The following is a 27,985-nucleotide window of genomic DNA, read 5'->3' as shown; positions in this document are numbered from 1 at the left end:
GCCAGACCCTCCCTCCACAGCAAAGCCACTGAAATGCTCATTCTGTTTGTTTTCAGGAAGAGACACCACTCTTCCTTGCTGCTCGGGAGGGCAGTTTTGAAGCAGCAAAAATCTTGCTGGACCATTTTGCCAACCGAGACATCACAGACCACATGGACCGCCTGCCCCGAGACGTGGCCCAGGACCGGATGCACCACGACATCGTGCAGCTCCTCAATGAGTACAACGTGGCACACAGCCCCGCAGGGCACCCCGGTGCCATGCTCAACTCTGCCCTCTCTCCAGTCATCTGTGGCCCCAACAGGTCCTTCCTCAACCTGAAGCACGCTTCGCTGAGCAAGAAGTCACGAAAACCCAACGCCAAAGGCATCATGCCCACAAACCTCACCAAAGATGCGAAGAGGAGAAGGAAGAAGTCCCTCAGCGAGAGCAAAGGGCAGTTTTCAGAGAGCTCAGTGACCCTGTCACCAGTCGATTCCTTAGAGTCACCCCATGCTTTTGCATCTGAGCCAACATCCTCTCCCGTGATGCCGTCGCCGGGGGTGCTGCACTCGTCGCCCAGCTCCCTGCTGGCTGCTCCGTCTGTGCAGGCTGCTCACACCATGTCCTTCTCCAACCTCCACGAGATGCAGCCCTTGGGACGTGGATCCAGCACCGTGCTCCCCTCTGTCAGCCAGCTGCTGTCACAGCACAGAACCACCCCTCCTAACAGCGGGCTGGCCAGGCTCCGGCCGGCCAACGTCTCCACGGAGTGGATGAACAGGATGGAGGTGAACGAGTCGCAGTACAACGAGATGTTCGGCATGGTGCCCCAGGTGATGCACCCACACCCCGGTGTTTCCCAGCAGGGTGGTTTGGTTCAAGCAGATACAAAGCACATGGGAGTGTCCAGGGAGTCTCTGCCCCCAATCATGACTTTCCAGCTGGTTCCCAAGGGTGGCATAAACCAGCAAGCACTGCCCCAGCAGGCCCAGTCTAACTGCGCCCAGAACATGGCTGGGCCTCTCGGCTCCGTGTACCAGATACCGGATTTAGCTCAGCTGCCCAGCGCCTCGTTCTCCATGGCTGCCATCCCCCAGCAGGATGGGCAGGTGGCTCAGACAGTGCTCCCCACCTACCACCAGTTCCAGAGTTCGATGGGGAAGTACCCCACGCCACCATCACAGCACAGCTGCTACTCCTCGGCCACAGAACGGACTCCTAGCCACAACCGGCACTTACAAGGGGAGCACCCGTACCTGACACCGTCACCTGAATCTCCAGACCAGTGGTCGAGCTCCTCCCCACACTCTGCTTCTGACTGGTCTGACGTGGCAACCAGTCCTGGGAACAACCAGCGTGGGCCAGCAGCCACCCACATGACAGAGCAGCAGCGGAACAACATGCAGGTGTATGCCTGAAGGTTGGCCAAGATGAAGTCCGATCCAAGCGGACTCCAGAACTCATGAAGGTCTTCCAGGATGGAAATGAAGAACCATTTTAGTATCCACGAGTCTTAATGAGCCCAGGCTGTTCCTTCCTTGGAGGGACTGAGATCGCTGTAGGCTTTTGTATGCTTTTATAGCTAAACAGAGAACTGTAGAAGCTGGTGATGGAGAAGACCAGGTGGGTCGCTTCTAACCAACTGCCGTGCACCTTGGGTGTGATTGCTGTCTACACTGGATTCTCCAGTCTGCTTTTAAATATGTTCCACCATTTCCTTTGGGGAGACAGCTCTTCAGCTTAATGCATCTCACAAAGGTCATTTCTCCAGAAATTTAGCCAAAACCAGCTTTGTATCCTTATTTTATTACTCCTTTTGTTACCCATATAACCTCTCTCTGAAGCACCTTCTGGTAGTTCTCCTCGAGTTCAAGTTGCCTTGACACAGCTCAGAGCTGCACCCAACTTCCTAGACCCCTCCTTCCCATGGCTGCTCTTGCTCAGCAAGCGAGCCAGACTTCCCAGAACACCTGCAGGTCAAGTGACACCTTCTGTCACACAGCTTCACCCTTTTGCCTTGTACAGACCCACTAACACCTCTTAGCGTTCTCACTGCCTGCCCCCCGGGTATTATGGGATTGTATATACATTTAGTCTTAGTTTTTTTGTGGTTTGGTTCTTCCCCCCCCACCCTCTCCCTTGCCTCCTGAAAACGCTGGTCTGACCTGGTCTTCCCCCCACAGTGGCCTTGCAGGCACATCTCTCCCATGTTGTGTCTCTTCCCTGAGACACCTGTGACCATTCTGACACACTACCCTCCCCCTGTCCCCATCCTGCCAGGTGTGTCCGTGACCACCGTGCTGGAAGTGATGCCCTGCAACTGCTACAGGCCTTTTGGGAAACTCCTGGCTGAGCACGAGTGTTCCAAAGCCTGGGAACACAAGCTCCCAGCGTTCTTGCACAGTACGCCCCTCCCCTCCATCCCAGGCTTGGCTGTGCCTCCTGTCCTCCAGATACCATATGTTGCCTCTTTATGGTGTTATCAAGAAGTCTCGAGGACATTGTTGTTACATGTTTGCAGTGTCAATCCTGCGTCAGGAATGGCATCCAGCCCTTTGAAAAGTTGTCCCTTCTGTTCCAGCCCTGGGACAAGGCTGCTTTGTCCTCCTCTCCGGACAGGGAGGCTGCAGCACTTGACTCCCCTGCCAGGCTTTCAGCAGCAGACCAAACAGATCAGAAAACGTTGCCTAACACAGTTTGGTGAACAGGTTTGGGGCTGTCCTCTGCTCTCAGCTTCAGCCAGCATTAAGGTTTCCCAACTGAGGTGCCCCACGAGCTCTGTGGGACTGTAGTGCTGTTTGTACTGCAGCTCCCCCCCGATGTGTTTGGAGTGAAGGAAGCCAGCTTTTGCTGACCTTAGACAAACAGCCACTCTTTTCTGCTTTACCTGCCAGAGTTATGCTTCCCTGAAGGGCTCTGAGCCAGCCAGCAGCCGAAGTGAATATTCCTGGGGGTGTTTTGCTCCCTGCAGACACAGGTTCCAAAGAGATCGGGGCTCTCGGCTGCAGCCAAAGGACATCCTACCGTGTACAGTATTTTTTCTCCAATGTTTCTTTCCATCCTAATCAAGAGTAAAAGCTTTCTCTTTCCTCTTCACCTCAATGGTACATGAAGGCAGGGCCTCAGGAAAAAGCTGGTTCCCGGGGCCATCATTTTGGGCTGAAGTGTTTGTTGTTTTTATTTTAATTCTGAAGTTACTGCTTTTTCACAGCACGCTGGTGCAGTGTGTCCTGTGAAGTTTTAACTGCAGCTGACTCAGATCTCCATGAAGCTCTGGGAGGTCTGTCCAGGTACATGTTTTTCACTGCAAATAATGAAGTGTTGCTACATCCGTGCTAAAGAAACAAAGGGCTTTTCCTCGTTAGCCCAAATAACCAAGTGCCTTTTTATATGTGTGGCTCCCTTTTACAAGATGAGTGCTTTCTGTGGAATGAAGCCAGTTTTGTGCCTGATGTGTTAATACGATGGCCCTCTGCCTTATTTTTTTTTTTTTTTTAACTACTTGTAAAGATAATATCTCCTTAAGGTGGTATTTTATCTCGTAAGTTGTAGAGTAACCATTCACATAGCAGCATTTTCCTATATTAATAATGGAAAATATTTGCTTATTTTTACATTTTTTATAAAAGTCTTTTATGAAAATAGTTGCTGCAAAATGTATAAGCAATTTTTATCCCCTGAATAAAGAGTATGTGCCCAACATCTGTCTGCTGCTTTGTTTCATCTTCCTGGCTACCACAGCTCAGCCACTGGGTTGTAATGACAGGATTATAGGGGAACCATCAGTGCCTGATAGGTCTGCAGACCCCCGTGAGGGGAGGGCTCATTGAGACCCCTGTGGTCCAGGTCAGGAGGGGGTTTTTGGAGATCAAGGGTGCTGAGCAGTGCATGAACCCCACATCTCGACTCCATCCAAGGGGATGCAGGGCAAAGCAGCCCAGCTGAGGAGTGAGTGTGGCAGGAGGGTTCTGGGTCTCTTGGTTAGCTGAGAAGAGAGCAGTAACCAGCAACCAACCAGCTGGACATACTGGTATTGTGGGGCCTTTTTTGAGATGCTTTGTGTCAGAGGTCCTGCTTGCCTGGGAGATGGAGAAGCGCTGGGGCTTTCAGAAAGGCTCTGGGCAAACATGGGCCAGGCAGTGGCTCTTTGTGGATTCACTTGCTCTTTCAGGTCCTGCTTGCTTCCCTGGGCTTCCCTGTTTCTGTTCCTGCAGCCAGGAGGAGGACCCTCATCCCTGGAGCTGATGTTGCTTCCCTGGCTTTGGCTTGGCAGCTGATCCATGAAGATGTGTAGCTCTCCGGCCTGGGAAAAGGGGAATCCAGGCCCCTCCACACCATTTTCAGGCTTGAAAGTTTCTCTTGACCAATTAGGAAACAAACTGACAGTGATTGTGTTCCTGTATTCTGAGCAGGGAGTTGCCACTGAAGCCTCGGGCTCCACCAGCACTCACCTGGCCAGTTTCCAGCCCTCTCTGCAGACTTGGATGGAGCTGCTAAGCTGAATTACGATGGATGCCTGGCAGGGGTGAAGCTGCTGGGGGCATTTTAAAGGTTTAATATTCAAACAGCACAGCTCCTTTATCTACCAGCAGAGCCAGCTTGGCGAGTACAAACCTCCGGGAGGCTTTCATCCATGTTCTCCCACAGGTTGCATGTCTGTGCCAGACTTGAAGAGGGTTCTGCTGTGTCTCTGGCAGAGCTGCACTGAGTTTGCTGGTTCTCAGGCTTCAAGCTTGCCTCTCCTCCTGCCTGGGGTTATGAGGGGCTTGTGGAAACCTGTGCTGCATGCAAATTATTCTGGTAACCAACCAGGGAGGGAGCTGGAGAATCCTTTATCTGACAGAGGAGTAATGGAGGAGCCTCAGGCACCTTGGGGGAAGGTTTTCATGTTTTTGCATGAAACAAGGGTGGAGCCCGGTTTTCTGAGAGGGAGCTGCTGCGTTTGAAGAGTTTTTCCCTTAGTCAGAGTGGCCAATCTCCTCTGTGAGGTTCTTTCTTTCAGGAGAAATCAGAGCAGGCAGCAGCTGGGCTTGGACACAAGAAGGCTTTATTTACTCTTTGATCCCAGAGGGTGTCCAACGAGCTGGCTGAGCCTGGAGAGGTCTCGGGGAGCAGAAGCTGGATCCTGGCTGTGTGGGTGAAGGGGACAGGTCTGATCTTCCTCCCTCCCCAGGGCAAAACCCAGACCGGTCTCTGCATGCCAGCAGGGAGCTGCTCCCGCTGGGTGTAGCTGCACTCCCTGTGCGTTTCAGTGAATGCTGCCACAAAAGAGCTCTGGCAGAATGAGCAGCTTCAGCCAGTTAGAAGCCCTGCGTTAGGCTGGGTCCCTCTGTGAGTAGCTGCCTCCATGGTAGCTCCCAGTAGCCTCTTCCAAGGGTTTTGGAGAAGACAGAGGGAAGGAGAGCTGGGCACTGACAGCAGCAGGGTGCTAGGCAGGAGCTGGCAGCCTTACCAGAGGCCAGGGGACAGCCAGAGGGAAGAGTTTTAAAGCTGGTGCAGAATGCTGGGATCCAAGCAGGAAGGAGGGAAGAATTTTAAAGCTGGTGCAGAATGCTGGGATGGAAGCAGAAGGGTAGATGAGCTTCAGCTGCCTCCCCATCCACACAAAGGGCACGCCAGGGTGAGGAGCGGGGGCATCCCCACTCTGCAGCCTCCCTGGGGCCAGGGCTGCGGGTTCCCCACATGGGATCGGGGCAGTGTGGGCTGCTGATGCAGGATCCCCCCCGTCCTTTCCTCCTGCTCAAGGCTCCCTGCAGCAGGGTGGGACCGGACACCTCTATCTGATGGTGCCCGGCAGCCCCCGGCTGCAGGCTGTTCCCGCATCCCTGCATCCTGCAGACAAACATCCCCAGGCTGTTCAGAGAAGGGCGGTGTGTGGGTGAGGCATGCGGGAGCGGGGCAGGGCATGGGGCCCGGGTGACATCTCCGTGCCCGGGGATGCGGGACATGCCGGGAGGTGGTACCCGCAGCACGGCCGCTCGCTGCGGGGATGCTCCGGATGGGATCCCAAGGGAAAGCACCCCCGAGGATCATCCCTGTCAGCCCCCCTGGTTCAGCCCTGCCCTGGGGCGTCCCTGCCAGGCTGGTCTCTGCCACGAGGTTATCTCTCTATTTGCGTTATTAATTAACACTAATTACGGAAGGTTTATTGACCAACTAGGAGAGGTTCTTCCTGTCTTCTCTGGTGAAACATTGAATGTAAACAGAATGGAGAGCTGGGCACCTTTCCAGCAAAGTGGGGGAGGATGGAGGGGAGCCAGCAGTGAGATTTTTATGGTGGAAATCACCTGAGCTGGGCAAACAGTGATGCTGGTGAGCACCAGGCTATAAAAGGCTGCTCCTCTTCTCTCCTGGTGACCCCTGAGAAGCTGGTATTTCTTCCCATCTCCAGACATCAGGTGAGGAAGGGGACCCTCACGGGATGCTGCTTTGGGATGCTCCGAGGTGGTTTGAGGGTGAGCAGGAGCTGGTCCCAGCCCTGGCAGCTCCCAGGGGAGCTCAGTGCATGCTCTTGCTGGGTTGGGCAGGCTGCAACAACTCAATGTGCAGCCCCACGTTGACTTTTGTTGCTGCTGCTTTGAGGGGAAGATGAGCTGAGTCTGCAAATCAGCCCCAGCACCCAGGGATTAGCCTGGATAAAGGAGAACTTGTGCTGATGTGGCTGATTTGCCTCCTCAACCAGGGCCTGGCAGTGCTATGAGCCCAGGGAGAGAAAACAATGCTGTGCAGATGATCCCTGCAGCCACCCCTGCTCTGCCTGTGCCATGGCTGCTGCCTGATGCCAGGGCTGGAGTCCCCTCACCCTCCCTGTGTTCCCAGGGAGCAGCCTGGCTCACCCAGATGTCCCCCACTAGGCCTGGGACTGGTGGGGACACATCAGGACACATCACTGGGGACCCCGAGGTGTGCCTGGGGGATAGGGTGCAGGCATGGGGCAGTGGCCTGTGCTGGGGAGAGGAGAGGGAGGCATAGGGCTGCCATCTCCTCCAGATGCCTGAAAAGGGTGGGATTGAGCCCGGAGCAGGTGGGTTTGCACCCTCTGTGTGCAGGTGGCATCCCCTGCCCCCAGGTGATCTGGTGTCACCCTTCCAGCTCTTGTAGGAGACACATCCAGGAGTGAGGAGGATGGTGGCAGCAGCCAAACTCACCCTCCTGCTGCTGAGCTGCTTGGGGCTCCTGTGGCCAGCCGGTGAGTCCCACGACTTGGGGGGGCTTTGGCAGCAGGGTGGAGAGAGGGAGCCATGCTGGTGACCCCATCTTTCCCCATGGCTCTCCCTCCTCAGGTGCCCAATACATAGACTACTGCCCCAAGGGCTGGTCCTACTACAAACTCAACTGCATCAAGTACTTCCCTCAGCTCCAGACCTGGGATGAAGCTGAGGTAAGCTTGCTGGGGGTGCACACATGGCTGAGGGACCCACAGTCTCCCAGGGGTGCCCCAGTACTGCCAAACCTCCCCTCAGAGGCAGTGCCAAGCCAGCCACCCTAATGCCCACCTGGCCTGGGTGGAGGATGCCCGGGAAGCAGCCACCCTGCGCAGAATCATCTCCTACCACCAGCGTGTGCAGTCCGTCTGGCTTGGCCTCCACTACAGTCTCCAGGTGATGTGGGGGGCACTGGGGGGTGGCAGGGGAAGGAGTAGTAGCAGGGATGTGTCTCTGACCCCTTCTTCTTGCACAGGGTGCAGCCTGGGAGTGGACATCTGGGGACAAGTACAGTGTCTCCAACGGGCTGCCTGGGAACGGTGCCCGTGGGGGAACTTGTGGGCTGCTGACCCACCACACAGGTGAGTGCCCAGGCTCTGCCTTCGCCTCCAGCACTTGGTCTCAGCTGGCAAACCTCCCCCTACTCCTTCCCCCCCTGTGCTCTGGCCCTTGCTGACCCCAGGGCCATCTCTCTCCTTCCATCAGCCTTCAACATATGGTCCAGCGCTGACTGCTCCCAGAAGCATCACTACATCTGCAAGTTCACACCCTTGCACTGAGCACAGCCCAGGAGGGACCACATGGAGGACTCCATGCTGGCAGTGCTCCATCCTTGCCACCTCTGCTCCTCTCTCCCCAGCTTCTAAAAATACACCTACATAAAAAAAAAAAAAAAAAGCAGCATGCAAGTGCTGTGTAGTTTGTTGCTGGTGCAAAGCTGTGGTACAGCTCACAGGTGGGCATCTGGGTGAGGCTCCTTCAGCTTCCCAGCTGACTCTGCTGGTGCCATGGGGACATTGGGGGGTGAGCCCCTGGGGGCCAGGGGTGCCTGTGACTGCTCATCCCCAGCCCTCTGATGCTAAATGGGAAGGTGGGGGGATGAGAGGATGGCCCTGGGGTGCAGCTGAGGGGGACAGGTGTGTCCCCAGGATGCAGGCATGGAGGAGAGCTGGGGCAAGGTGGGGATGGGATGGGTGTGCAGGCATGGCAGTAGATGTGTGTGTGTGTGTCCCCGGGTGCAAATGTCTCCACAGGGGCCAGGGGGCTGGGATGCTCCTCCATGGCCGTGTTGACAGCAGCACTGCGACCAAAGGTCTGTCCTTGTGTCACCACAGTGTTACCACAGGCATCACGTGCCTGTTTGCTCTGCTTTGTTGAAGATGACTCTGCCCGGACCCAGATCAAGGGTTTTTTTGCCCCCCCTCCTCCCCCGGAAGCTGTGGCACGTGATGGAGGGTGACCGCATCCTGGGCGGCATGGGTGATGCTGGCACCTCCCGGGGACCAGGAGGGCAGTCCGGGAGCTCTGGGCAGTCAGGGAGCACTGGGCACTCAGTCCGGGAGCACTGGGCACTCAGTCCGGGAGCACTCCTGGGGCACCGGAGCTTCCACCCCCCCTGCACATGGAGCTGAGGCTGCAGGAGACAGAGCCCCATCCCACCGCTGAGCCGCAGCTCCAACCGAGTGTGTCCCAGGCTTTGGGGGCACAAGACAGAGGTCCCGCGGTTATCGTCCCCCCCCCCCCTTCCAAACCCAGCTCTTGCTCTGCTGTCCGTGTCACGTTGGCTGCTGCCCAGCGACCTTTGAGCGCGGGGGTCCGGTGTGCTGATAAGGGCCGGGAGGGGCTGTGCCGCGCTGCCTGCCCAGTTTATAAAAGCCCCACGGCAGGCACATCCCGCTGTCCCTCTCCCTGTCCCTCTGTCCCTCCCTCCTTCCCTGCAGCAGCCCGGGAGAAGATGCTGCGCTTGGTCAGCCGTGCTGCCCGCTGCTGGGGGGCAAAGCGGGCACCCCCGGGGCCGGAGAGGGCACCCCGGGGGGCCCAGCACCCCATGGCTGTGCAGAAGGCGTGGTGAGCACCCATGCAAACTGGGGAGGGTGGAGGCATAGCCTGAGGGGAGGGGTTGGGATCAGGAAGCTGGTTCTGCTCTTCAGCTCTGCTGGAGAAGGGGATGCTCTCCTGCCTCCCAGCAGTGCCACAAGGCACAGGGAAGCAGTGGGGATTTGGGGTGCTGAGAGCCAGGGTGGCAGGGATGCCACAGGAGCATCGTCACTCCCTCTGCCCCCCAGCCTCTCCAGTGCTGCAGGGACGGGCACCTGGCCCAAGGACGTGGGCATCCTGGCACTGGAGGTGTACTTCCCAGCCCAGTATGTGGAGCAGGAGGAGCTGGAGCAGTACGATGGGGTGGAGGCTGGCAAGTACACCCGGGGCTTGGGCCAACAGCAGATGGGCTTCTGTGCTGCTCATGAGGACATCAACTCCTTGTGCCTGACCGTGGTGCAGCGGCTGGTGGAGCGTGGGCACCTCTCCTGGGGTGACATTGGCCGCCTGGAGGTGGGCACAGAGACCATCATTGACAAGTCCAAGGCTGTCAAGACCGTCCTCATGCAGCTCTTCCATGACTCGGGCAACACTGACGTGGAGGGCATCGACACCACCAACGCCTGCTATGGGGGCACAGCCTCACTCTTCAATGCAGCTGCATGGGTAGAGTCCAGCGCCTGGGATGGTGGGTGCAGGCAGGGCACCCTGCTGTGGGGATGGAGGCCTGGACACCGGGTGGGTGCTGTTGGGTCAGGGGAGGTGCAGGAGGGCGTTTGAAACCCAGAGATGCTCCAGAAAATCTCCAAGAGAGCTGCCGCTCCTCCAGGCTCTATATCACTCCTGTTTCTCACTTGTTTTGGCCACCACCTCCAGCAGCGTGGGGATGGGAATGTGTCAGGATGGAGGCTCCCACCTGCTGACTGCCCCCCTGGTCCCCTCTCCTCCCGCAGGTCGCTACGCAGTGGTTGTGTGTGGGGACATTGCTGTCTATGCCACGGGGAACGCACGGCCCACGGGAGGTGCTGGAGCCATCGCCATGCTGGTGGGACCCAACGCCCCCCTGGTGCTGGAGAGAGGTCAGTGCCACCACACCCTGGGGACAACAAGCTGCTGGGTGCCACCTTGGGGGCCGTACATCCACGTCCCTGTGGGAATCTCAGAGTGACCCAGGGGGAAGAGGGTGGATGTTGGGGCTGGCACCTCTGGGTGCTTGCCATAAAGCTGGGACCCCCTCAGCACTCTCCCTGCACCCCCCAGGTCTCCGGGGAACTCACATGGAACATGCCTATGATTTCTACAAGCCAGACCTGTCCTCTGAGTACCCAGTGGTGGATGGGCAGCTCTCCATCCAGTGCTACCTGCGGGCACTGGACCGCTGCTACGCCGTGTACCGACGGAAGGCAGAGAGCCAGTGGCAGCAGGGTAAGCAGCAGCACCCCGGGGTACCCCCCTGTCCCCTCAGATGATGACAGACCCCGTGTTTCCATCCAGCTGGCATCCAGAGGCCCTTCACCCTCGATGACTTCAAGTACCTCATCTTCCACACACCTTTCTGCAAGCTGGTGCAGAAGTCAGTGGGGAGGCTGCTGCTGAATGATTTCCTGGCCTCCCCCAACCCTGACACAGCCACTGGCATCTACAAGGGGCTGCAGCCCTTCCGGTGGGTCCACGTGCCATGTCCCCTGTCCCCTAGCCCAGCCAGGGACATGCCTGAATGGAGTTCAAGCCAGCCTGTCCCTGGGCAGTGGTGTGAAGCTGGAGGACACCTACACCAGCAAGGAGGTGGAGAAGGCATTTCAGGCAGCCAGCCAGGAGATCTTCAACCAGAAGACCAAGCCCTCCCTGCTTCTCTCCACCCGCAATGGCAACATGTACACTCCATCCATGTATGGCTGCCTGGCTTCCCTCCTGGCACAGTGAGTACCCCCCAAAGCTGGCTCAGGGTTGTGGGGAGTTTGTTTTGGGGAGGGCAGCCCCTGGCCTGGCTGACTTGGGGAGCAGGCACCCCTCCACTGCTCCACAGACCCTGATGCTTTCATTGCACACTCCCCCCAGCACGTCCACTTCCCAGTCTTCATCCCACTTCCCTGGAGCTGGGCTGGCACAAAAAGCCCTTCTGTCTGCCCCAGGAGGATTAAAACCCCCTTGTTGTGCCCAGCAGTGTGGCTGTCCCCTGCTGCCAGTGGTGCCAGAGGAGCTATGGGAACAGCCAGGCACTGGGGGCCTGGGGAAAAAGCTTCATCCCACTGTCCTGAAGCACCCCTTTCCTCTGGGGCCACCTACCCTTGGCAATGTGGCCACTGGTGGCCAATTACTCTGGTGCCAAGTCCCAAGACTCCTCTGCCTATGAAACAGGCAGGATGCAGGCCTTTCCACTCTCCTTTCTCTCAGCCCCCAAATCCTCTCTGAGACCACAACCCCCTTTCTACAGATCCTCAGCACAGGACCTTGCTGGCTCCCGGATCGGGGCCTTCTCCTATGGCTCTGGGCTGGCTGCCACCATGTTCTCCCTCCGCGTCTCCCAGGATGCGACCCCGGGTGAGCCCCAGGGACCAGGGGGGGGGCTTAGAAAGGGAGGTGGTGGTGGTGGGACTGCACATCCAGGGATGCTGGCAGTGCCATCTCACTCCCGGGATACCCATCTCCAGGTTCCCCCCTGGATAAGCTGCTCTCCAGCCTGGCTGAGCTGCCAGCTCGCCTGGATGCTCGCAAGCGCATGGCCCCCAAGGACTTCGCCGAGATCATGAAGCAGAGGGAGGAGACCCATCACTTGGGTGAGTGGGGCTGGATGGGGGGGATGCAGCACCCCGCAGGACCCCACAACCCCCCTGAGCATCACCACCCTCTCCCCACAGCCAACCATGCCCCCCATGGCTCCCAGGAGGATCTGTTCCCCGGCACCTGGTACCTGACACGGGTGGATTCCAAGTACCGCCGGGAATACGCCAGGAAGCCCCTCTAGGAGGACCAGAGGGATGGGTGAGCCCTGGGGAGGGGGATGCTCTTCTCCCCACCAGCATCCCTACTCACCCTCAAATCTGCAACTGGCCTCTGCAGGAAACCTCACCTTGGATGAATGGCTGGGAAGCAGCTGGCAGTGCCTCAGGCCCCAGGGATGGTGGAGCTGGTGGAGCCAGCAGCATTTTCTGTGAACACCCAGGCAGGGTGGGGGAATAAAGGCAAGGATCAGAGAGGGCAGCAGTTGGACTCTGGCTCCTGGTTCTGAGTGGTCCCCTCCTGCCTCAGGGTCCTTTTGCTCAACCACTGTGGGGCTGGATTGCAGCTGGATCATGGCCCCTCACAGGATTTATCCTATAGGCACCCAACATGGCCACCTGCCCCCCTGGACAGTGCCTCAGTACCCCTGTTTTCCTGGGATGGGAGCATGCCTTGACATCTGGGGGGGCTGAGCAAACCCCAGCTCCTTGATCTCAATTTCTGGTTTGGAGGTGGGAGGGGGTGAGATGCCTTTTCCCCAGCAGTGCCAGCAAAGTGAAACATTCCCATGGGAAAGTGCAGGAGGGGGGGGGCAATTCCCATCAGGCAGGAGGGGGCAGGCAACCTTGGAGCACTGCCTGCTCTCTGGACCACGTCCCGGCACGGGACATTGGCGAGACAGGACCTTGGTGGGGCTGCAGCAGCTGCCAAGACCTTTGTACCCTTGAGCAAACACCACGGGGGACAAAAGGGGCTGGGGGTGGGAGGGACAGAACCTGCAGGAGCTTCAGCATCAGATACAGGGACCTCATAGACAAGGCACCTCTCCTCCTGGACCCTTTATTGAGCATGAGACCACCCCAAGCCCAGCATAGGGTCCAGGGGCAGCTGGGTGCTGTGCTCCCCAGGTTGGGGAGGGGGTCCAGGTGCTGCAGCCGTGGGAAGAGTCCTTGCCAGTGGTCAGGGCTTACAGATGGAGTTGAAAGACCTCTGTGACATGTGGCTTCAGCTCGCTGAGGTCAGAGAGGGAGGCTGAGAGCCCCACAACGTTCCACTGCTCTCCTGCCACTGTGCTGGAGCTGTGGTAGGACTGGAGCTGGACCCCCAACTTCCCCAGCAGCCCTGGAGAGGAGAAGAAGGGTTATGAGCTGTAGGATGCCCCAGCACACAGTGGGTAGCAGTGTTCTGCTCACCCCAGGACCTCTCCGAGGTCCATAATGCTATTTCTTCCCCATCCCCAAGCCCTTTTCTCCAAGGCCCCAGATATTTTGTTCCAAGCTCCCCCATCCCTGTCTCTCCATCCAGCACCTGCAGGGAACTCACCAGCAAGCAGGGGCAGAGTGCTGGGCTCAGAGGCTTTGGCTCTGTAGATGAGGACGGGGCCAGCCAGAGGGGCTGGCTGCTTGAAGGTGGCCCCATCGACCTCTTGCAGCACAGGGGTGCTGCCCTGCACTGTCCCCAACACCTGATGTGAGGTGCCCTGAAGGGCCACCTGCAGCACCCCGGTGCTGCCATTGGGCTCAGGGGACACCTCGCCATGGGTGGCTGTGACCTGCCAAGAGAGATGTGGCTGCTCAGCACCTGCAGGTGGCAGGGCAGGGGGAAGGGGTGTCCTCAGAGGCCACCCCAGAGGATGTCCCCCCCAGGGGTGTCCTCAGAGGATGTTCCCCCCCAGGCTGAGTGGTGCCTGAGTGACCCCTGGACTTTGTAGGGTAGGACAGGGTCTGCCAGGCTGATGTGTGGAGTCCTTGGTGTCCACAAACCTTCAGTCCAGCCTCCTGGGCCAGCAGCTGAGCATTCACCAGGGTCACCTCCTTCTGTGCCCCTCCAGCCAGCATGCCTGCAGCCACGGCGGGTGTCAGGTAGCTCCCAGCCTCTCGCAGGGGGGTCCCTGGGGTGTAAGGAGGTGGCAGGGTGTGGATGGGCCAGCAGCAGAGAGGTCAACCCCATGCTGGAGAAGCCAGCCTGGAGCTGATCCTTCCACTCATCCCTCCACTCCTTCCCATCCTTGCAGACATCTGTAACCCCACAACCCCATCCTCCCACACCACCATCTCACCACCCTCTCATCCATACCTTCTCCCCATCCATGCAGCCGTCTGTACCCCACAGCCCAATCCTCCCACCCCACCATCCCACCACCCTCTCATCCATCCCTCCTCCCCGCTGCCCACCCACTGGGGTCCCTGTGCCCAAGCAGGGGGCACAGCAGCTCACCTAGGGTGCAGACTTGCACGCTGCCCTGTGCTTTCTTGCCCACTCTGTGCAGCACAGTGCCCAGGGCCCTGGCCAGAGCTATCCAGGGCTTGGTCTGGGGTGCAAATGCCTTGCTGAGAGCCTGCCCATTGACCTGTGAGGGAGAGCTGGGTGAGTGATTGGAACCCATCTGTGAGAGCACCCACATTGTACAGCCAAGGAAACTGAGGCACAGAGACCAGGTGCCTGCCTGGGGGGGAGGACACAACTCACAACACCAGCCAGCCCCTTCCCAGTGGCCATGTCCACGATTTGCACAGCGATCTCCTTGCCACAGCGGCTCTGTGCTTCCCGTGTGCTGGCACCCAGGTGTGGGCAGCAGATGACATTGGGGTGGTTGACCAGCTCACGGTCCTTTGGAGGCTCCTGCCAACACAGCCACGTGCCACCATCAGCCCCCAGCACCCACTCCAGAGCCCAGGAGAGAACATTTTCTTCCTTCCCATGCAAGCAGGAGGAGCTGGGAAGGGCTGTCCCAGGCTCCGTGGAGTTTGCTGGCTTGTCCTGAGCATCTTGGGCAGGCTTAAAGTGATGCTGAGCCAAAGCCAAGCCCAGGAGGGGTCCCTGCCACCCCACTTACCTGTGTGAAGACATCAAGGGCAGCCCCACCACACTGCCCTGACCGCAGTGCCCGCAGCAGTGCTCCCTCGTCCACGATGCCACCGCGGGCACAGTTCACCACCTGCACGCCACGGCGGCACTTGGCGAAGGTGCTGTCATTCAGGAGCCCTGCAGAGGCAGAGAAGGGCTGTGAGGGGCTTCCCCAGCTCCCCCCAAGATCTCCCTGAGCTGGTGCCCACCCCATACCTGTGGTGGAGGGCAGCAGTGGTGTGTGCACTGTGATGAAGTCGCAGCGGGGCCAGATCTGCTCCAGCGGCAGCTGCTCCACACCGAAGGTGGCCGAGGTTTCGGGGGTGATGATGGGGTCATAGCCTATGGTCTGAGGCAGAGCAGGTGCTTGGCCCTGCAGCCTGGCACCACACTCCTGACTGGGCCAGGTGGCTCCATGCTTCCTATCACTCCTCCCTGCCCTGGCTCCTTACCTTCATGCCAAAAGCCTGCATGCGGGTGGCCACCTCCCTGCCGATGCGCCCCAGCCCCAGCACAGCCAGTGTCTTCCCATTCAGCTCCATGCCCATGTACTACAGTGTGCAAGGCAGAGAGTGAGTGCACCCCACCCGGGTGCACCCCACTCACCCCATCCTGCCTGGGGGACTGCACATCCTACCTTCTTACGGTCCCACTTGCCCTCCTTCATGGAGGCATCTGCCTGTGGGATCTGCCTGGAAGGGGAGGCTGTGGTCAGTGTGGGGTCGAGGGGCTGTGGGGTAGGCATCCATCCCACTCCCCTGCCCCACACTCACCTGGCCAAGCACAGGATCATCCCGCAGGTGAGCTCGGCAGCGCTGAGGCTGTTCCCAGAGGGTGTGCTGGGGATGGAGAGTTCCATCACTTATTTGTCTCCCCAGGCTGATGGGGGTCTGCACCCCATGGGGATGGAGACCCTCAGGGTGGTGACATAGGGTGCTATGGGTGGGGAGGGCCTGTTGAAGCCTCCCCAGGAGCACAGGCAGGGATGTCCCCATGCTCCTACTCTTACTTCATGACCAGGACACCCTTTCTGGTGGCTGCCTCCACATCGACATTGTCCACGCCGGTGCCTGCTCTGCCCACCACCTGCAGCCTCTCCGCTGCCTCCAGCACATCGGCCGTGACTTTGGTGGCCGAGCGGACGATGAGTCCATCGCAGTCCTGGGGAGGACAACACACCGGGACTGGGACCGGGACCGGAGCCAGAGATCCCGGCGGGTGTCGGGCTGAGGACAAGCGCTGCCGGAGTCTGGCATCCGCCGTATGAAACCGGCCGGGGTCTTGCATCAGACGGGAGGCGGGGACCGATTTCGTTGGGCCAGGGGCGTCCGCTGTCCCCCGGGGCAGGCAGACCCCAATGCCCCCACCCTCATCCCCCCAGGGTGCATCCCGGCGCTCACCCGGATCTCCCGCAGCAGCTCCTCCTTGCTCAGCCCGGGCTTCTCCTGCACCCGCAGCCCCCCGGCCTGCAGGATCTCCCGGCAGCAAGGGTCCAGGCTGTCGCTGATCAGAACCTTCTGCAGCTTCCTCAGCGCCATGGCGGGGCCGGGATGGGACGGGACGGGACGGACCGGGCCGGGATGAAACTCGGGTTCTCTCCGCACGCCGCCGGAAAGCTGCTGCCGCTCGCCCGCCGCGCTAAAAGGGCTGCGAGCGAGGCACGTTTTTCGGGCTCATTGGGTCCCGTCTCCATAATCCCACCTCCTTCCCTTCCCCTCCCCGCCCCAGCCCGCCCGGACCCCCCTCCCCCCGCCCCCGGAGTGGGGGAGGAGGCGGAGGGAAAAGGGGCCAGGGCTGTGGCGAGCCCCCCAGCAGCCCCAGAGCAAGGGGGTGCCCCAGCAGGACCCGCTGCCCTCGGGACAGGGAGCCAAGAAGCTGAGGGGAGCAGGGAGCAGCGGATCTACCCGCATACATACCACGGCTGTGCCTCAGTTTCCCCGCCCCACACATCACAGCACAATGAGGCAGGAGGGGGTGGTGGTGTCAGCCACAGTGGTGCAGGGGGGCACCCCCAAAGCTGGCAGGGGTGCAGCCTAGCTCCAGGCCTATGTCAAGCCCAGCAATGTCCCCCCAGCTTGGTGAAGAATGTGAGTCCCCAGGCCCCACCCAGAGGTGAGGTAGTGCTGTGCCCCCCCAGCATTGCACCCATCGTTGAGCAATGCCCATGATAAGGGGTTGGGGACACGGGACCAGCCCTGTCCCCCAGCTCCCAATGATGTGAGGTGCATGGGAACTGCCCAGCAAACGCCCTCAATGGGCCGAGAGCCACATGTCCACATCCAGTGACCTCATGGGGGGAAGTTCTGGACCTTGTGGAGAGTGCAGGGACCTCATGGGACTGGGCACAGCCCAACACAAAGGATGGTGAGGGATGGAGGGCATTCCCTTTCTCATGAGGCCAAAACTTCAAAGCAGATGGACCAGGCAGACCCCAGCTCCTGCCTGTGGAGGAACCGGGGTTTGGCCCTTCCGTGCTCACCATTTTCCATATGCTGGGGAGGGACAAGACACTCCCAAGTCAGGCCCTGATGGGTCTGAGCCTTTCTCTGCTTGACTGTGCATGCCTCAAGCTGTAGGGCTGAACCAAACTGCCCCATGTGAGATGTGGGGAGGTGGCAGAGGCTGTTAAACCCATCTGAGCCCAGGAGATGAGCCTGGCCCTGCAGGTTGAAGGTGGCTGGGATGGCTGCCCTTGCCATAGGTAGTTCAGCTGAGGTGGGATGCTACATACACCCCAGTGCTATATAGACCCTGGCACTGCCTAAACCCCACTGCTGTGTACATCACAGCCACAGCCAGGGAACAGCCGTGACGCCAGAGAGGGGAAAGTCCAAGGGAGCTGACACAGGGCAGAAGATGTGGTCAAGGGCAGCACTGGAGAAATCCACAGTGGGGGTCCTGAAATGGTGCCTTGGCAGGGCTGTGTGACCCGGGGACAGGGGGTTCCTCTCCACAGCGTTGCTTCTTGCCTTGACTGGGACACAGCCCTGCTGTCCCTTTGGCCCTTGGCACAGCCCCCTGCCCGTCCTGGCCTCTGTTAACCATTACTTGTTCAAGGCAACCACGGACACAGTGTCTCAGTGCCCTGCTTTCCAGGCTGGCACCACCCGGCTTTGCCCAGCACCTCTGTACCTCTCCATGGCCTCTTTCCTATGTTTGTGGGCCCTCTCCCACTCTTGTGGCCCGCTTCTGCAGAGGCCACGTGTGACCAGGCCACCTCCTGTCGCGGTGTCACCCTGACCGTCTTTTCCTGGCCGGCTGGTGCCCTCTCCTGGGGAGCAGCTCCGGAGGCACAGCCCCATGGCACACCGGTGCCCCGTCCCTTGCTGGGGGCCTGCTGGGACATAGGGTGCCAGCAGGGCTGGCAGGAATGTCCCCCTGCTTCTGGACGTCAGAGTGAACAGCTAGAGAGACTTGAATCTGATCCCTTAGGATTATTAGGTGCCCAGGGGACAGGGGCTGTGCTGGCTGATGAACAATCAGGATGGAGTCTGGGGGTTATGGGGACACAGCACCCCATTGCTGGCCCTATTACCAGCAGGGTCCTGGAGGGTCTCTGTTTGGTGTCAGGGGGCTGCAGGATGGAGGGATGTGTCAGGGGATGGTCCCTGCAGAGGGGATGGGACTGAAGGAGAGAGCAGCAGCATCACTGGGGCATCAAGCTGGGAAAGGAATTATAGAACCACAGAATCATCAAGGATGGAAAGGACCTTTCAGATCATCAAGTCCCACTGTCAGTCCTATACCACCATAACCACTAAATCATCTCCTACCCAATTTTTTAACACCTTCAGGGACAGTGGCTCCACCACTTCCCTGGGCAGCCTGTTCCAATGCTTTACCACTCTTTTGGTTAAGAAAATTTTCCTAATATCCAATCTGAACCTCCCCTGGAGCAACTTGAAGACATTTCCTCCTACTGTGGTGCCCAAACTGCACACACTACTCCAGGTGAGGCCTCACCAAGGCTGAGTACAGGGGTAGGATCACCCCCCTGGTCCTGCTGGTCACACTATTCCTGATCCAGGCCAGGATGCCATTGGCCTTCTTGGCCACCTGGGCACACTGCTGGCTCATGTTCAGCTGGTTGGCAATCTGCACCCCCATATTCCTCCCAGCTGGGCAGCTCTCCAGCCACTCCTCCCCAAGCCTGTGGCACTGCTGGGTGTTGTTGTGGCCCAGGTGCAGGACATGATATTTGGCCTTGTTGAAACCCATATAACTGGCCTTAGCCCATCTTTTAAGCCTCTCTGGGTCCCTCTGCAGAGCCTTCCTACCCTCAGGCAGATCCACGTTTCCACCCAGCTTAGTCAAAGGAGTCTGGAGTTATTAGGATCTGGATGGGGGATGGAAAAGGATATACAAACAGGTGATGGAAGTGTTCCAGTGAAGGACTGGGAAGTCAAGGAAGTTTAGAGAGAAAGTGAGTCTTGTGGGGCTGGATGGGTTCTCAGAGGGTTCATGGGGCTCTGGGGGGATTGGCAAGGGGGATTGGACATGTCTGTTTGGGAGGGAGGGGTCCAAGGAAGACCAGGGTGGTAGGGGATGACAAGGAATTCTGAGGGTAACTAGGATGTTAGGGTTATTAGGGGTCTTGGCTAATTGGGGGCCTTTTGGGGTGACTGGGAAATTAGGGGAAGGACTGGAGAGTCAGAATGATCAGGGATTTTGCCTGGGGAACTTAAGTGTGGGGAAGGATTTGGGCTCATTGCAGAGGGGCAGAGGGCTGGGCTGTGTCAGCAAGGCAGGCTGGCTGCTGTGCCAGGGGGAGACGGGGGAAATGAAGGGAAGGATGGAGATGGAGAGTGAGTTGGGCAGAGGGAGAGAGCAGGGAGGGTACTTAGGGAGGAATGGAGCGGAGAAGGATAGCTGAGGGAAGGAGGGGAGGAAGGATGAAGGGTTAGAGGGAGAGATAGAAGGAGGCAGGGATGAAGGACAGAGGCAGGGAGGAGAAGGAGGAGTAGAAAGAGGAGGAGGAGGAGATGCAGCGGCGGGCGGAGCCGGCCGGTGCCGCAGAGCCGTCTCCCCGGCTCACGCTGGGGCTGCCCAGCAGCGCCTGCAGAGACCCAGCGGCTTCTCCGGATGCCATCGGTACCACCGGTGCCCGGCCCAGAGCTGTCTGGTGACGCCAGCGCCCGGCCCGGTGCCGCCTGGTGTCGCTGGTGCTCGGTCGGGGCAAGATGCGAGCCCCGCGGCGGAGGTAAGAAGCGTGCCCGGGGGTGCGGGTGTCATCCGTGGGTGATGCGAGCCGGGATGTCGGTGTGCCCTGGGCACGCGTGGGGGACTGCGGGTGTCCCGGCTGGGCTGCGGTGATGCCGCGGCGGGTGGAGGCCCAGGTACCGACCAGCACCGGTGCGGGCAGGATGCGGGTGTGCTCCCTCGGGGCCGTGCGGAGCCGCGCACTGCCTGTTCCCAAAGCCATTCGCCTTGGTCCGTGAGTGTCCCCTGCCTGTCCTGGAGTCCTGCTGGCTGGTGCTGCCGGCGGGGATGTGGACACCCCACTTCCAGATGGGCTGTGGCTCACTGGGCCACGCGTGGGTAAACCCGGGAGCACTGCTGGGCATCCAGGCAAGGGGTTTGGGGGAGCTGCCGATGTGTGGGAAGGGAATGGGGGTTCCTCGTCCATGAGCAGCATGTACTGTGTCCAGCGAGAAGAGAGAGGCTGTAGGATATCCTGCGGGCCTGGCATCATCACTGGGCTCTCCTCGGGGTGCCTGGCAGGTGAGGTGTCCTGGGAGACACAGGGAGCGCGGGTGGCACCGTGGGAGAAGCTGTGGTTCGGGGTGCTAACACAGGAAGCTTGGCTTGTTCCATTTCCCCATCCCTGCTGGCATCCTCCCTGCTCTTCCCTCTGTCTCTGCCCATCCTGAAATCTCAGCCGTGGGCCAGACTGTTTGTCCCGGCACCCGGCCACGGCTGCCACGCATGCAGTGCAGTGTTGGGAGCCGTTTTCTCCAGAACTGTGGGTAACGCCGGCCCACAGCACCACCCCCCCCTCGCCCTGCCACATTCAATGGAGACCTTGTTGGAGCTCCCCGTGTGTACGGGCAGCCATGCCGTGTGCCGTGCACAAACGCCCAGGCGAGGGGGTGGCTGTCCCCGGCTCCACCTCCCCCGTGGCGGCACCCAACCCCCGCTGAAACATTTGTGCCGAGGAGTCAGTGGGGAGCGATGCTGTGACACGCTCGGCATCCCGGCCCAAGGCATTGAGCTGCCGCGCTCCTCCTGGCCCGGCCCAGCCCAGCTCAGCCCTCGGCACGGCCCCTCGGTCAGCCTGGAAACAGCCCCTGGCACCCGGAGTGGCTGTGGATGAGCCATCCTTCCATCCATCCCTCCATCCATCCTCTTGTCCGTCCTTCTGTCCATTTGCGGGAGGTGACCCAGCAGCAGGAGAAGGTGAGTTGCTACCTCGGTGTGCTGAGCAGTGCCGGGAGTTTTGGGGATGCTCTCCCGTGGGGCAGAGGCCACCCTTGTGTAGATCAAGTGCCGTGGCCCTGGCAAACACTCCCTGCCCTCTCCCTGGTGGCATCCTGGAGTGCCAGCAAACAGCCAGGGTGGCCCTGGTGCATTGCCATGGAGATGCTGTGAGTCAGTGGGTGCTCTGAGTCAGGGTCGCATGGCACATCTCGTGTTAGTGATTGAAGGGATATCAGGAGAGGGAAGTGCTGCCCGGTGGGCAGGGGTCCCTGGGGCTGTGCCCCTCTCAGGCTCAGCACTGTGCCAGCATCTCTGCTCCTTGCCCCAGGATGGCACGGACAGAATGAAAGGGCTGTTGTCCTCCTGCGGCCCCAGCAGCACGGTGGTGGCCTCCCCTTTGCAGCAAACAAATTCCCAGTGTTGGGCACGCAGAAGGGGGGGTTGGGGAGCCCCCATCCAGCCCCACCAACCCAGAGTCTGAGTCTCTTGCTAGCCCAGCCCAGAGCCCTATGGCCCAGCTCAGAGCTCCCAGTCCTGGTGCTGGGGAGTGCTGGTTGGGTGGCCAGGCTGCAGGAAAGCAGGTGCTGTGCTCACTCTCCCCAGAGCCCAAAATCAGCCACAGCACTGCCTCTGGGTGGCCTTGAGGAGCCACTGAGACACAGGGCTTGGCCACCCCTATGACTGGGTATCACCCCTCTGGGCATTGTATCTCCTGGGGTGTTACACTACCAGGCATCACACCTCCTTGGGCATCATCCTTGTGTCTCCAGGGGTATTGTGCCTCTGGGTATCCAGGCTTTGGGCTGTCATGCCTCCTTGGTTGTTGTGTCTCTGGGCATTATGCTGCTGGGTGTCGTGCCTCCTTGGATGTCATGTTACTGGATATTGTGCTTCCTGGGATATCATGCCTTGGGCTATTGTGTTCCTGCATACTGTTCTTCCTTGAGTATTGTGCATCCTTGTGCATCTTGAGTCTGGGTCTCCTCGGATGTTTTGCCTCTGGGTGTTGCACCTTTGGGTATCATTCCTCCTGGGTATCAGTCGTCCTGGTGTGTCTTGCCTCCAGAGATCACACCTCTCTGATATTGTGCCTCTGGGGTCTCCTCAGTGTCATGCCTTTGGGTGTTGTACTTCTGGGTGTTGTGCTTTCTTGGATGTCATGCCTCTGGGTACTGCACCTCCATGTGCTGTACCCCCAGGAACTGTGTCTCCAGGTATCATGCCAGTTATGGTGCCTGGCAGAGTGCAAGGTATTTAAAGTCACCAGCCTCAGTATACCCTCATGGCAGGGGCTGTGACGTGCCCTGGCTGCCTCCCCCTGCTCCCTCCCAGGCTGGCAGTGCTGTGTCCCCTACCTGTCAGGTGCTGGTGTGGTGTCCCCAGCTCAGAGGGGACAGTTCCCACCGTGGTCTGTGCTGTAGGGACCTGGTGGTCCTGTCTGGCCACTGGGGCTCAGCATCATGTAGCTGGGCAGAGCATGGTGCCCATCTGAGGGACCACATGCCCACCCAGTGGGGGCAAGTGCCCACTGCCCTGCTTGTGGGACCCCACCAAAAAGCTGGGGCTAGAAAATAAATTCTCTGGCTGTTTTTTCTAAGGAAAAAAAAAATATTTTTTTTTATTTGTGGGACTGTTGATCTTTTCCCTCCTTTTAAATGATGAAATGACTCGCCCTTCTCTGCTGAAAATAAACCTGATGGCGGCTGTGGTGGGGGAGGTGGTGAGCTGTGATAGCTTGGAGGCCAGGGGCCCCTCTGAGAGCAGCCGGGGCCAGTCCTGCCTTGGGCAGCCCCTGCTCACTGCCAGCACCCAGACACCCTCCTGGGGTGCCAGGGGGCTGCTGGGGGGGCTCAGGTGGCCCTGCCAGAGCTGCTAATGGAGCTAAAATGCTCTTAAGGGGACAGAACCATCTGCACAGCCCCCGGGGCCTCATATCTCTGCACTTAGAGTAGATGCCACACAGGGATGAGCCCCACATGTGCCTCTGTGTCCCTATACATGCATGCACAGGGGTACATGTCATGCCACCCCCTCACCCTCCCACCCTCCCTGCCATGCACTCTCAGGGTTTTTTTTTTGTTTTTTCCTTGCCTGGAGTTCCCTAGGCAGGTTCCTGTGTGACTGATGTTGGAAGCTTTCCCTGTCACCCCACCAGTGCCCTGCCAGCACACTGTGACCCCACCAGTGGTGGGGAATATGCAGCAGCTGCTATGCAGAGGCTTTGCTGAATACTCCCCCCCAACCCTGCCCTTCCCAGTCCCTCTGGCACAGCAGCTGGGTGGTGCATGGTGGTCCCAGGGGCTGCACCCCCAGTGCTTGTGTGATGTGGCCATGTCCTCCTCTCCACAGGGACCCTTGCAGCTCTGACGGGCCAGCCGTGCCCCCCGGAGCCAGCTGCATGGAGGGTAAGGCACCCTGAGAACCCCCCCTTTACCCCACATGCCCCAGCCCCGTGTCCCACATGCATCACCCCAGGGGACAGCCAGGGGCTCGCTGTGCCCCAAGATGTCTCTCTTGGTGACATCTTGGTGGCAGGCGGTGTGTGGAGCAGCCGCTTTGCTTGCCTGACTGCCACTCACCTCCCAGCTTCTCAAGACGGGCCGTGGAGTGAGGGTGATGAGCCCGTGCTGGCTGAGCCGGGGGGGTCCCACGACCCCCTGAGTGTTCAGCCCCAGCCTGACCCCTTGGTGCAGACGTGTCTCCTCCGGCACCTGGAGATGGGTCCCCTCACCCAGACACAGACCCTGCGGGACTTCGAGCAGGTGAGGCTGCAAAGCTGCTGGGAACCCCAACAAGACCCCTCGTGGCACCTCCAGAACACACCAATCCCCCCACGCACCACCGGCTGCTCACAGCATACGTGCTGGCTCCCCAGGGTGCAAGAGTGGGGTGTGGAGGGCAGGAGAGGTGGGATGGGGTGAGGGGCTCAGCCCCCACCGGCGCCGCTCTCCCCCTCGCCGCCCTCCTGGCTGAGGCGCGCAGGGACCGTCGGGGCTCGGGTTTCAGCACCCGCCCGTCCCCGCTCCAAGCGGTGCCGCAAATAGCTCCTGGGAGGGTCAAAAAAAAAAACCCCAAAACAAAAAAACAACAAACCACAACCAACAAACAAGGAAAGGGACCGCAGTGGGAACAGCGGAGTGAGCTGCAGGCGGGCAGGGACCCCGGCCGTGTCGCCGGCGGCGCCATGTGAAAGGTGCCGGGATGTCCCCCCCATGGAGCACCGGCCATGGCTAACGGGTACCGCACGCTCTCCCAGCACCTCAATGACCTCAAAAAGGAGAATTTCAGCCTCAAGCTGCGCATCTACTTCCTGGAGGAGCGCGTCCAGCAGAAAGGCGAGGACAGCCGGGACGATGTCTACCGGCGGGTGAGCACCCGTGGGGGACAGGGAGGGGTCTCGGGATGGGGTTCCCAACCCTCTCTCTTTGCCAGGAGGATATTGGGCCAGGGGAGTGCAGCCAGTGGGGATGCCGAGGAGGGCATCGAGGATGTCAGTGGGGCTGTGTGGGAGTTTGTCCCTTCCTGCCTTTGACAAGAGCAAGGAGAGGGACAGGGCCGGTGTCCCCAGCCCAGGGGGGTGCCTGGGGTGGGCTGCAGTGCTCTTTGTTTGCAGAGGGGCTGTGGGAGTGGGTATTGCCCTGTTCCAGCACTGAGTGGCTAAAATACTGCCACTGTGTGACTGCTGGGTGTCAGGAGCATCCAGAGTCCTGCCATGGGGTGGGGGACTCCCACACTGCCCTCATGGGTTGTGGAGGGGTCTTGGGCAGGTGTGGGGCCACCAACCTATTTGCCTCCTGCCCTGCAGAATATTGAGCTGAAAGTGGAGGTGGAGAGCCTGAAGCGGGAGCTGCAGGAGAAGCAACAAGCCCTGGACAACACATGGTGAGTGGGGCCGGCTAAGCCCCCCGCCATCATGGGGTGGGTGCAGCACCCGGGTGCTGTTTGCAATGCTTGTGATGGGGGGGGTGTCTGCTTGCACCCTGCCCACGTCGGGCAGCAGAGGGGTTTGCAACAGGGCTGAGTGCTTGCAGGGCTCCTCTTACAGCCCTGGCGCCAGCCAAAAATAAAGGGCAGCACCTGTTTGGTGGGGGAGGGCAGTGCTGGGCCCGGGCTGTGGGGAGGGTGTCCCGTAAAGGGGGACCTGTGGGCAGGGTGCAGGTGCGTGGTGACCGGGGACCCCTGGATTCAGGAGAATGTGGGAACAACTTTGGTGATTGGGAGCACCCCCCACCCCCTGACTTTGTGCTGCATCTCCAGGCCGGGGGTGCTGGGAGGTCACAGCATGTCCCACTCAGGGGTCCTGCAGGAACAGCAGCCATGGGGGTGGACCTGGGGTGTGGGCACCCAGACTGGTGCAGCTCACCCAGCCCAGAGGGTTTGGAACGAGGAAGATGATGCAAGAGAAGGCCATGCCATGCTGTGTCCTGACATGCTATGCCATGCCGTGCCATGCCATGACACACTGAGCCATGGTGATGAGGGGTGGGTGGGTGGGTGCTTACAGGGGTTTCACACCCCTCCCCAGAACACACGTCCTGAGGACTGGGCCATCACCCCATGCCATGTCATGATGTGCTGTGCTGTACTGTGCAGTGCCATGGCACCTCATGTTGTGACATGCCACCCCATGCCATACCATATGGTGTTGTGACATACTGCACGGTGCCATGACATCTCATGTCGTGACATGCCACTCCATGCCATATCGTGATGTTGCAGTGTCACGACATCTCATGTCGCAACATGCCACACCATATCGTGACATTGCAGTGTCATGACATCTCGTGTCGCGACATGCCACGCCACGCTGTATCGTGACGTGCAGTGTCACATCTCATGTCGCGACATGCCACGCCATATCGTGATGTGTAGTCACGACATCTCATGCCGTGACATGTCATGCTATATTGTGATGTGCAGTGTCACGATATCTCATGTCGCAACATGCCATACCATATTGTGATGTGCAGTGCCATGACATCTCACGTTGTGACATGCCACCCCATATCGTGATGTGCAGTGTCATAACATCTCATGTCGCGACATGCCATGCCATACTGTGATGTGCAGTGTCATGGCCTCTCATGTCACGACATGCCACCTCATGCCATTCCATGCTGTGCCATGCTGTGTTGTGCCACTCACTCCACACTACACCGTGCTGTGCCATTCCATGCCATGTCCTGTTGTGCCATGCGACATCCTGTCGTGCCATAACATGTCCTGTCATGCCGTGCCTGGCAGGGTGGCTGTGGAGAACCAGACGTCCCGCAGCCAAGCAGCACTCCGTCAGCAGTATGAGGAGCGGCAGCGGGAGTCAGAACATGTCTACGAGCTGCTGGAGAACAAGATCCAGCTCCTGCAGGAGGTGAGATGGGGGCAGTGGAGACTTGGGGAAGGAATGTGTCTGGGAGACAGTGCCCAGGGTCTCACCCCAGTGCCACACAGGAGGCCAGGCTGGCACGGAGCGAGGCAGAGCAGGCTACGGCGCTGGCCAGAGCCGAGGTGGAGCGGTGCCGGCAGCTGAGCGGGAAGCTGAAGGAGACTGCGAGGACAAACGAGGACGGGAGTGATGGGAGCTGCAGTGCCGTGGCCCAGAGGTGTGTGCTGTGCTGTCCATCCTCGGGAATCAACAAGGGGCTGGTGCTGTGAGGAGCTGCAGACATCCAGGGGGGTGGAAGACATCCAAGGGGAGGGAAGTGGGCTGCAGGAAAGGGGAGAGGACAATGCTGAGTGTCCCCCACCCTTCTCTCCCTCACAGGAGGATCGAAGAGCTGACCCAGGAGCTGGCTGCCAGCAAACAGCTTGTGGAAACATTGTCGGCAGAGAATCACAACCTGCAGCAGCAGCTCCTGGAGGAGCCTCCAGCACGGCAGGTGGGTGGCAAGTGTGGGGTGAACCCCAGCCCAGCACCCTGGGGAGGAGCAGGACCACCCAGGGTTCAGCAGGGACCCAAGGTCCCTTTCTGGGGCTGTGGCTGTGCTATGTCCAGCCTGGCAGTGTCGGGTGTTTGCACGTCTGTGCTGGGGAGCAGGGGGGCCAGGATTGTCCCAAGTCCGTGGCTCTGGGACACGCCAACAGCCCTCCCAGTCCTCATGCGGTGTCAGTGCCGCCTGTGCCTGGTTACAGGTTTAAATCCCAGGTCTTAAAATACCCCCGGCAGCCTGGCGTGGTGCCAGGTGGGATTCCGGGGCTGTGAGGGATCAGAGCAGCGGGTTCCTGGAAGCTGCCCAGCTCTGGCCATGCTGTGCCTTTGGTGGCACAGCGCCGGTCCCCAGCAGCCATGGGTCACCAGTGAATGAGCCTCCTGCTTGGTGGTCCTGCTGTGGATACAAGTGGGTGCCGTGGTGTGGGTACTGGTGTGTGTGTGCTGGTGGCCTTGTGCTGTGGGGCCATGTCCTCCCTGGCACTGCCTCCTGGCCTGGAGCTGGAGCTGGGACTGGGATGTGGCGTTGGGACAGTTATGTGGCGCTGGCACCGGGCGGGGTGCACCTGGCACTGCAGGCAGGCGTGAGTGAGGGGCGCTGGCATCGTGGGGCACAGACTGAGGCTGGGGA

General features: G+C 59.7%; 4 protein-coding genes across 5 annotated transcripts in view; 3 read left to right on the top strand and 1 right to left on the bottom strand.

Annotated features, from left to right (window-relative positions):
* The window catches only part of NOTCH2 (notch receptor 2), an 86,077-nt gene extending 82,395 nt beyond the window's left edge, over positions 1 to 3,682 (top strand). Inside the window, exon 33 of one of the 2 annotated variants that reach the window (XM_030455684.1) lies at positions 57 to 3,682. In XM_030455684.1, the coding sequence (XP_030311544.1) occupies positions 57 to 1,400 (1,344 nt within the window). In that variant the 3' untranslated portion in view covers positions 1,401 to 3,682. The remainder of the gene's footprint in view (positions 1 to 56) is intronic. The other variant, XM_030455685.1, reaches the window with a different exon arrangement.
* Positions 3,683 to 6,317: 2,635 nt separating this feature from the next.
* REG4 (regenerating family member 4) lies at positions 6,318 to 8,064 on the top strand. Its single transcript, XM_030455691.1, has 6 exons — positions 6,318 to 6,380; positions 7,075 to 7,171; positions 7,266 to 7,363; positions 7,446 to 7,583; positions 7,663 to 7,768; positions 7,893 to 8,064. Exons 2-6 carry the CDS (start codon positions 7,108 to 7,110, stop codon positions 7,964 to 7,966), a joined length of 480 nt encoding a protein of 159 aa, XP_030311551.1. The 5' UTR covers positions 6,318 to 6,380; positions 7,075 to 7,107; the 3' UTR covers positions 7,967 to 8,064.
* A 1,027-nt stretch (positions 8,065 to 9,091) lies between these two features.
* On the top strand, positions 9,092 to 12,458 carry HMGCS2 (3-hydroxy-3-methylglutaryl-CoA synthase 2). Its single transcript, XM_030455692.1, has 10 exons — positions 9,092 to 9,254; positions 9,473 to 9,912; positions 10,178 to 10,303; positions 10,485 to 10,649; positions 10,719 to 10,887; positions 10,973 to 11,143; positions 11,659 to 11,765; positions 11,876 to 12,001; positions 12,083 to 12,206; positions 12,285 to 12,458. The coding sequence occupies exons 1-9, from the start codon at positions 9,142 to 9,144 to the stop codon at positions 12,187 to 12,189; spliced, it is 1,524 nt and encodes a 507-aa protein (XP_030311552.1). The 5' UTR covers positions 9,092 to 9,141; the 3' UTR covers positions 12,190 to 12,206; positions 12,285 to 12,458.
* Positions 12,459 to 12,984: 526 nt separating this feature from the next.
* PHGDH (phosphoglycerate dehydrogenase) lies at positions 12,985 to 17,052 on the bottom strand. Its single transcript, XM_008494841.2, has 13 exons — positions 16,928 to 17,052; positions 16,412 to 16,658; positions 16,021 to 16,172; positions 15,785 to 15,850; positions 15,649 to 15,703; positions 15,464 to 15,562; positions 15,228 to 15,360; positions 15,001 to 15,149; positions 14,634 to 14,786; positions 14,382 to 14,514; positions 13,928 to 14,055; positions 13,488 to 13,716; positions 12,985 to 13,286 (listed from the first exon to the last, which is right to left on the bottom strand). Exons 2-13 carry the CDS (start codon positions 16,547 to 16,549, stop codon positions 13,132 to 13,134), a joined length of 1,590 nt encoding a protein of 529 aa, XP_008493063.1. The 5' UTR covers positions 16,550 to 16,658; positions 16,928 to 17,052; the 3' UTR covers positions 12,985 to 13,131.
* Positions 17,053 to 27,985: the final 10,933 nt, after the last annotated feature.

Source organism: Calypte anna, chromosome 8 (genome assembly GCF_003957555.1).
Source record: "Calypte anna isolate BGI_N300 chromosome 8, bCalAnn1_v1.p, whole genome shotgun sequence".
In the NCBI taxonomy this organism is placed as follows: domain Eukaryota; kingdom Metazoa; phylum Chordata; class Aves; order Apodiformes; family Trochilidae; genus Calypte; species Calypte anna.
The sequence above is the reverse complement of the archived record's forward strand: the minus strand, read 5'-3'. Positions and strand labels throughout refer to the sequence as shown.

Bases quoted from the DNA above. Each gene is read 5' to 3' on its own strand.
- REG4 (XM_030455691.1), top strand. From the start codon at position 7,108: ATGGTGGCAGCAGCCAAACTCACCCTCCTGCTGCTGAGCTGCTTGGGG. The intron at 7,364-7,445 runs GTAAGCTTGCTG...ACCTCCCCTCAG, and splicing joins AGACCTGGGATGAAGCTGAG to AGGCAGTGCCAAGCCAGCCA. The intron at 7,769-7,892 runs GTGAGTGCCCAG...TCCTTCCATCAG, and splicing joins GCTGCTGACCCACCACACAG to CCTTCAACATATGGTCCAGC.
- HMGCS2 (XM_030455692.1), top strand. From the start codon at position 9,142: ATGCTGCGCTTGGTCAGCCGTGCTGCCCGCTGCTGGGGGGCAAAGCGG. The intron at 11,144-11,658 runs GTGAGTACCCCC...CCCTTTCTACAG, and splicing joins CTGGCTTCCCTCCTGGCACA to ATCCTCAGCACAGGACCTTG. The intron at 11,766-11,875 runs GTGAGCCCCAGG...ACCCATCTCCAG, and splicing joins CTCCCAGGATGCGACCCCGG to GTTCCCCCCTGGATAAGCTG.
- PHGDH (XM_008494841.2), bottom strand. From the start codon at position 16,549: ATGGCGCTGAGGAAGCTGCAGAAGGTTCTGATCAGCGACAGCCTGGAC. The intron at 15,563-15,648 runs GTAGGATGTGCA...TGCACACTGTAG, and splicing joins GCAAGTGGGACCGTAAGAAG to TACATGGGCATGGAGCTGAA. The intron at 15,150-15,227 runs GTATGGGGTGGG...CTGCCTCTGCAG, and splicing joins ACTGCTGCCCTCCACCACAG to GGCTCCTGAATGACAGCACC.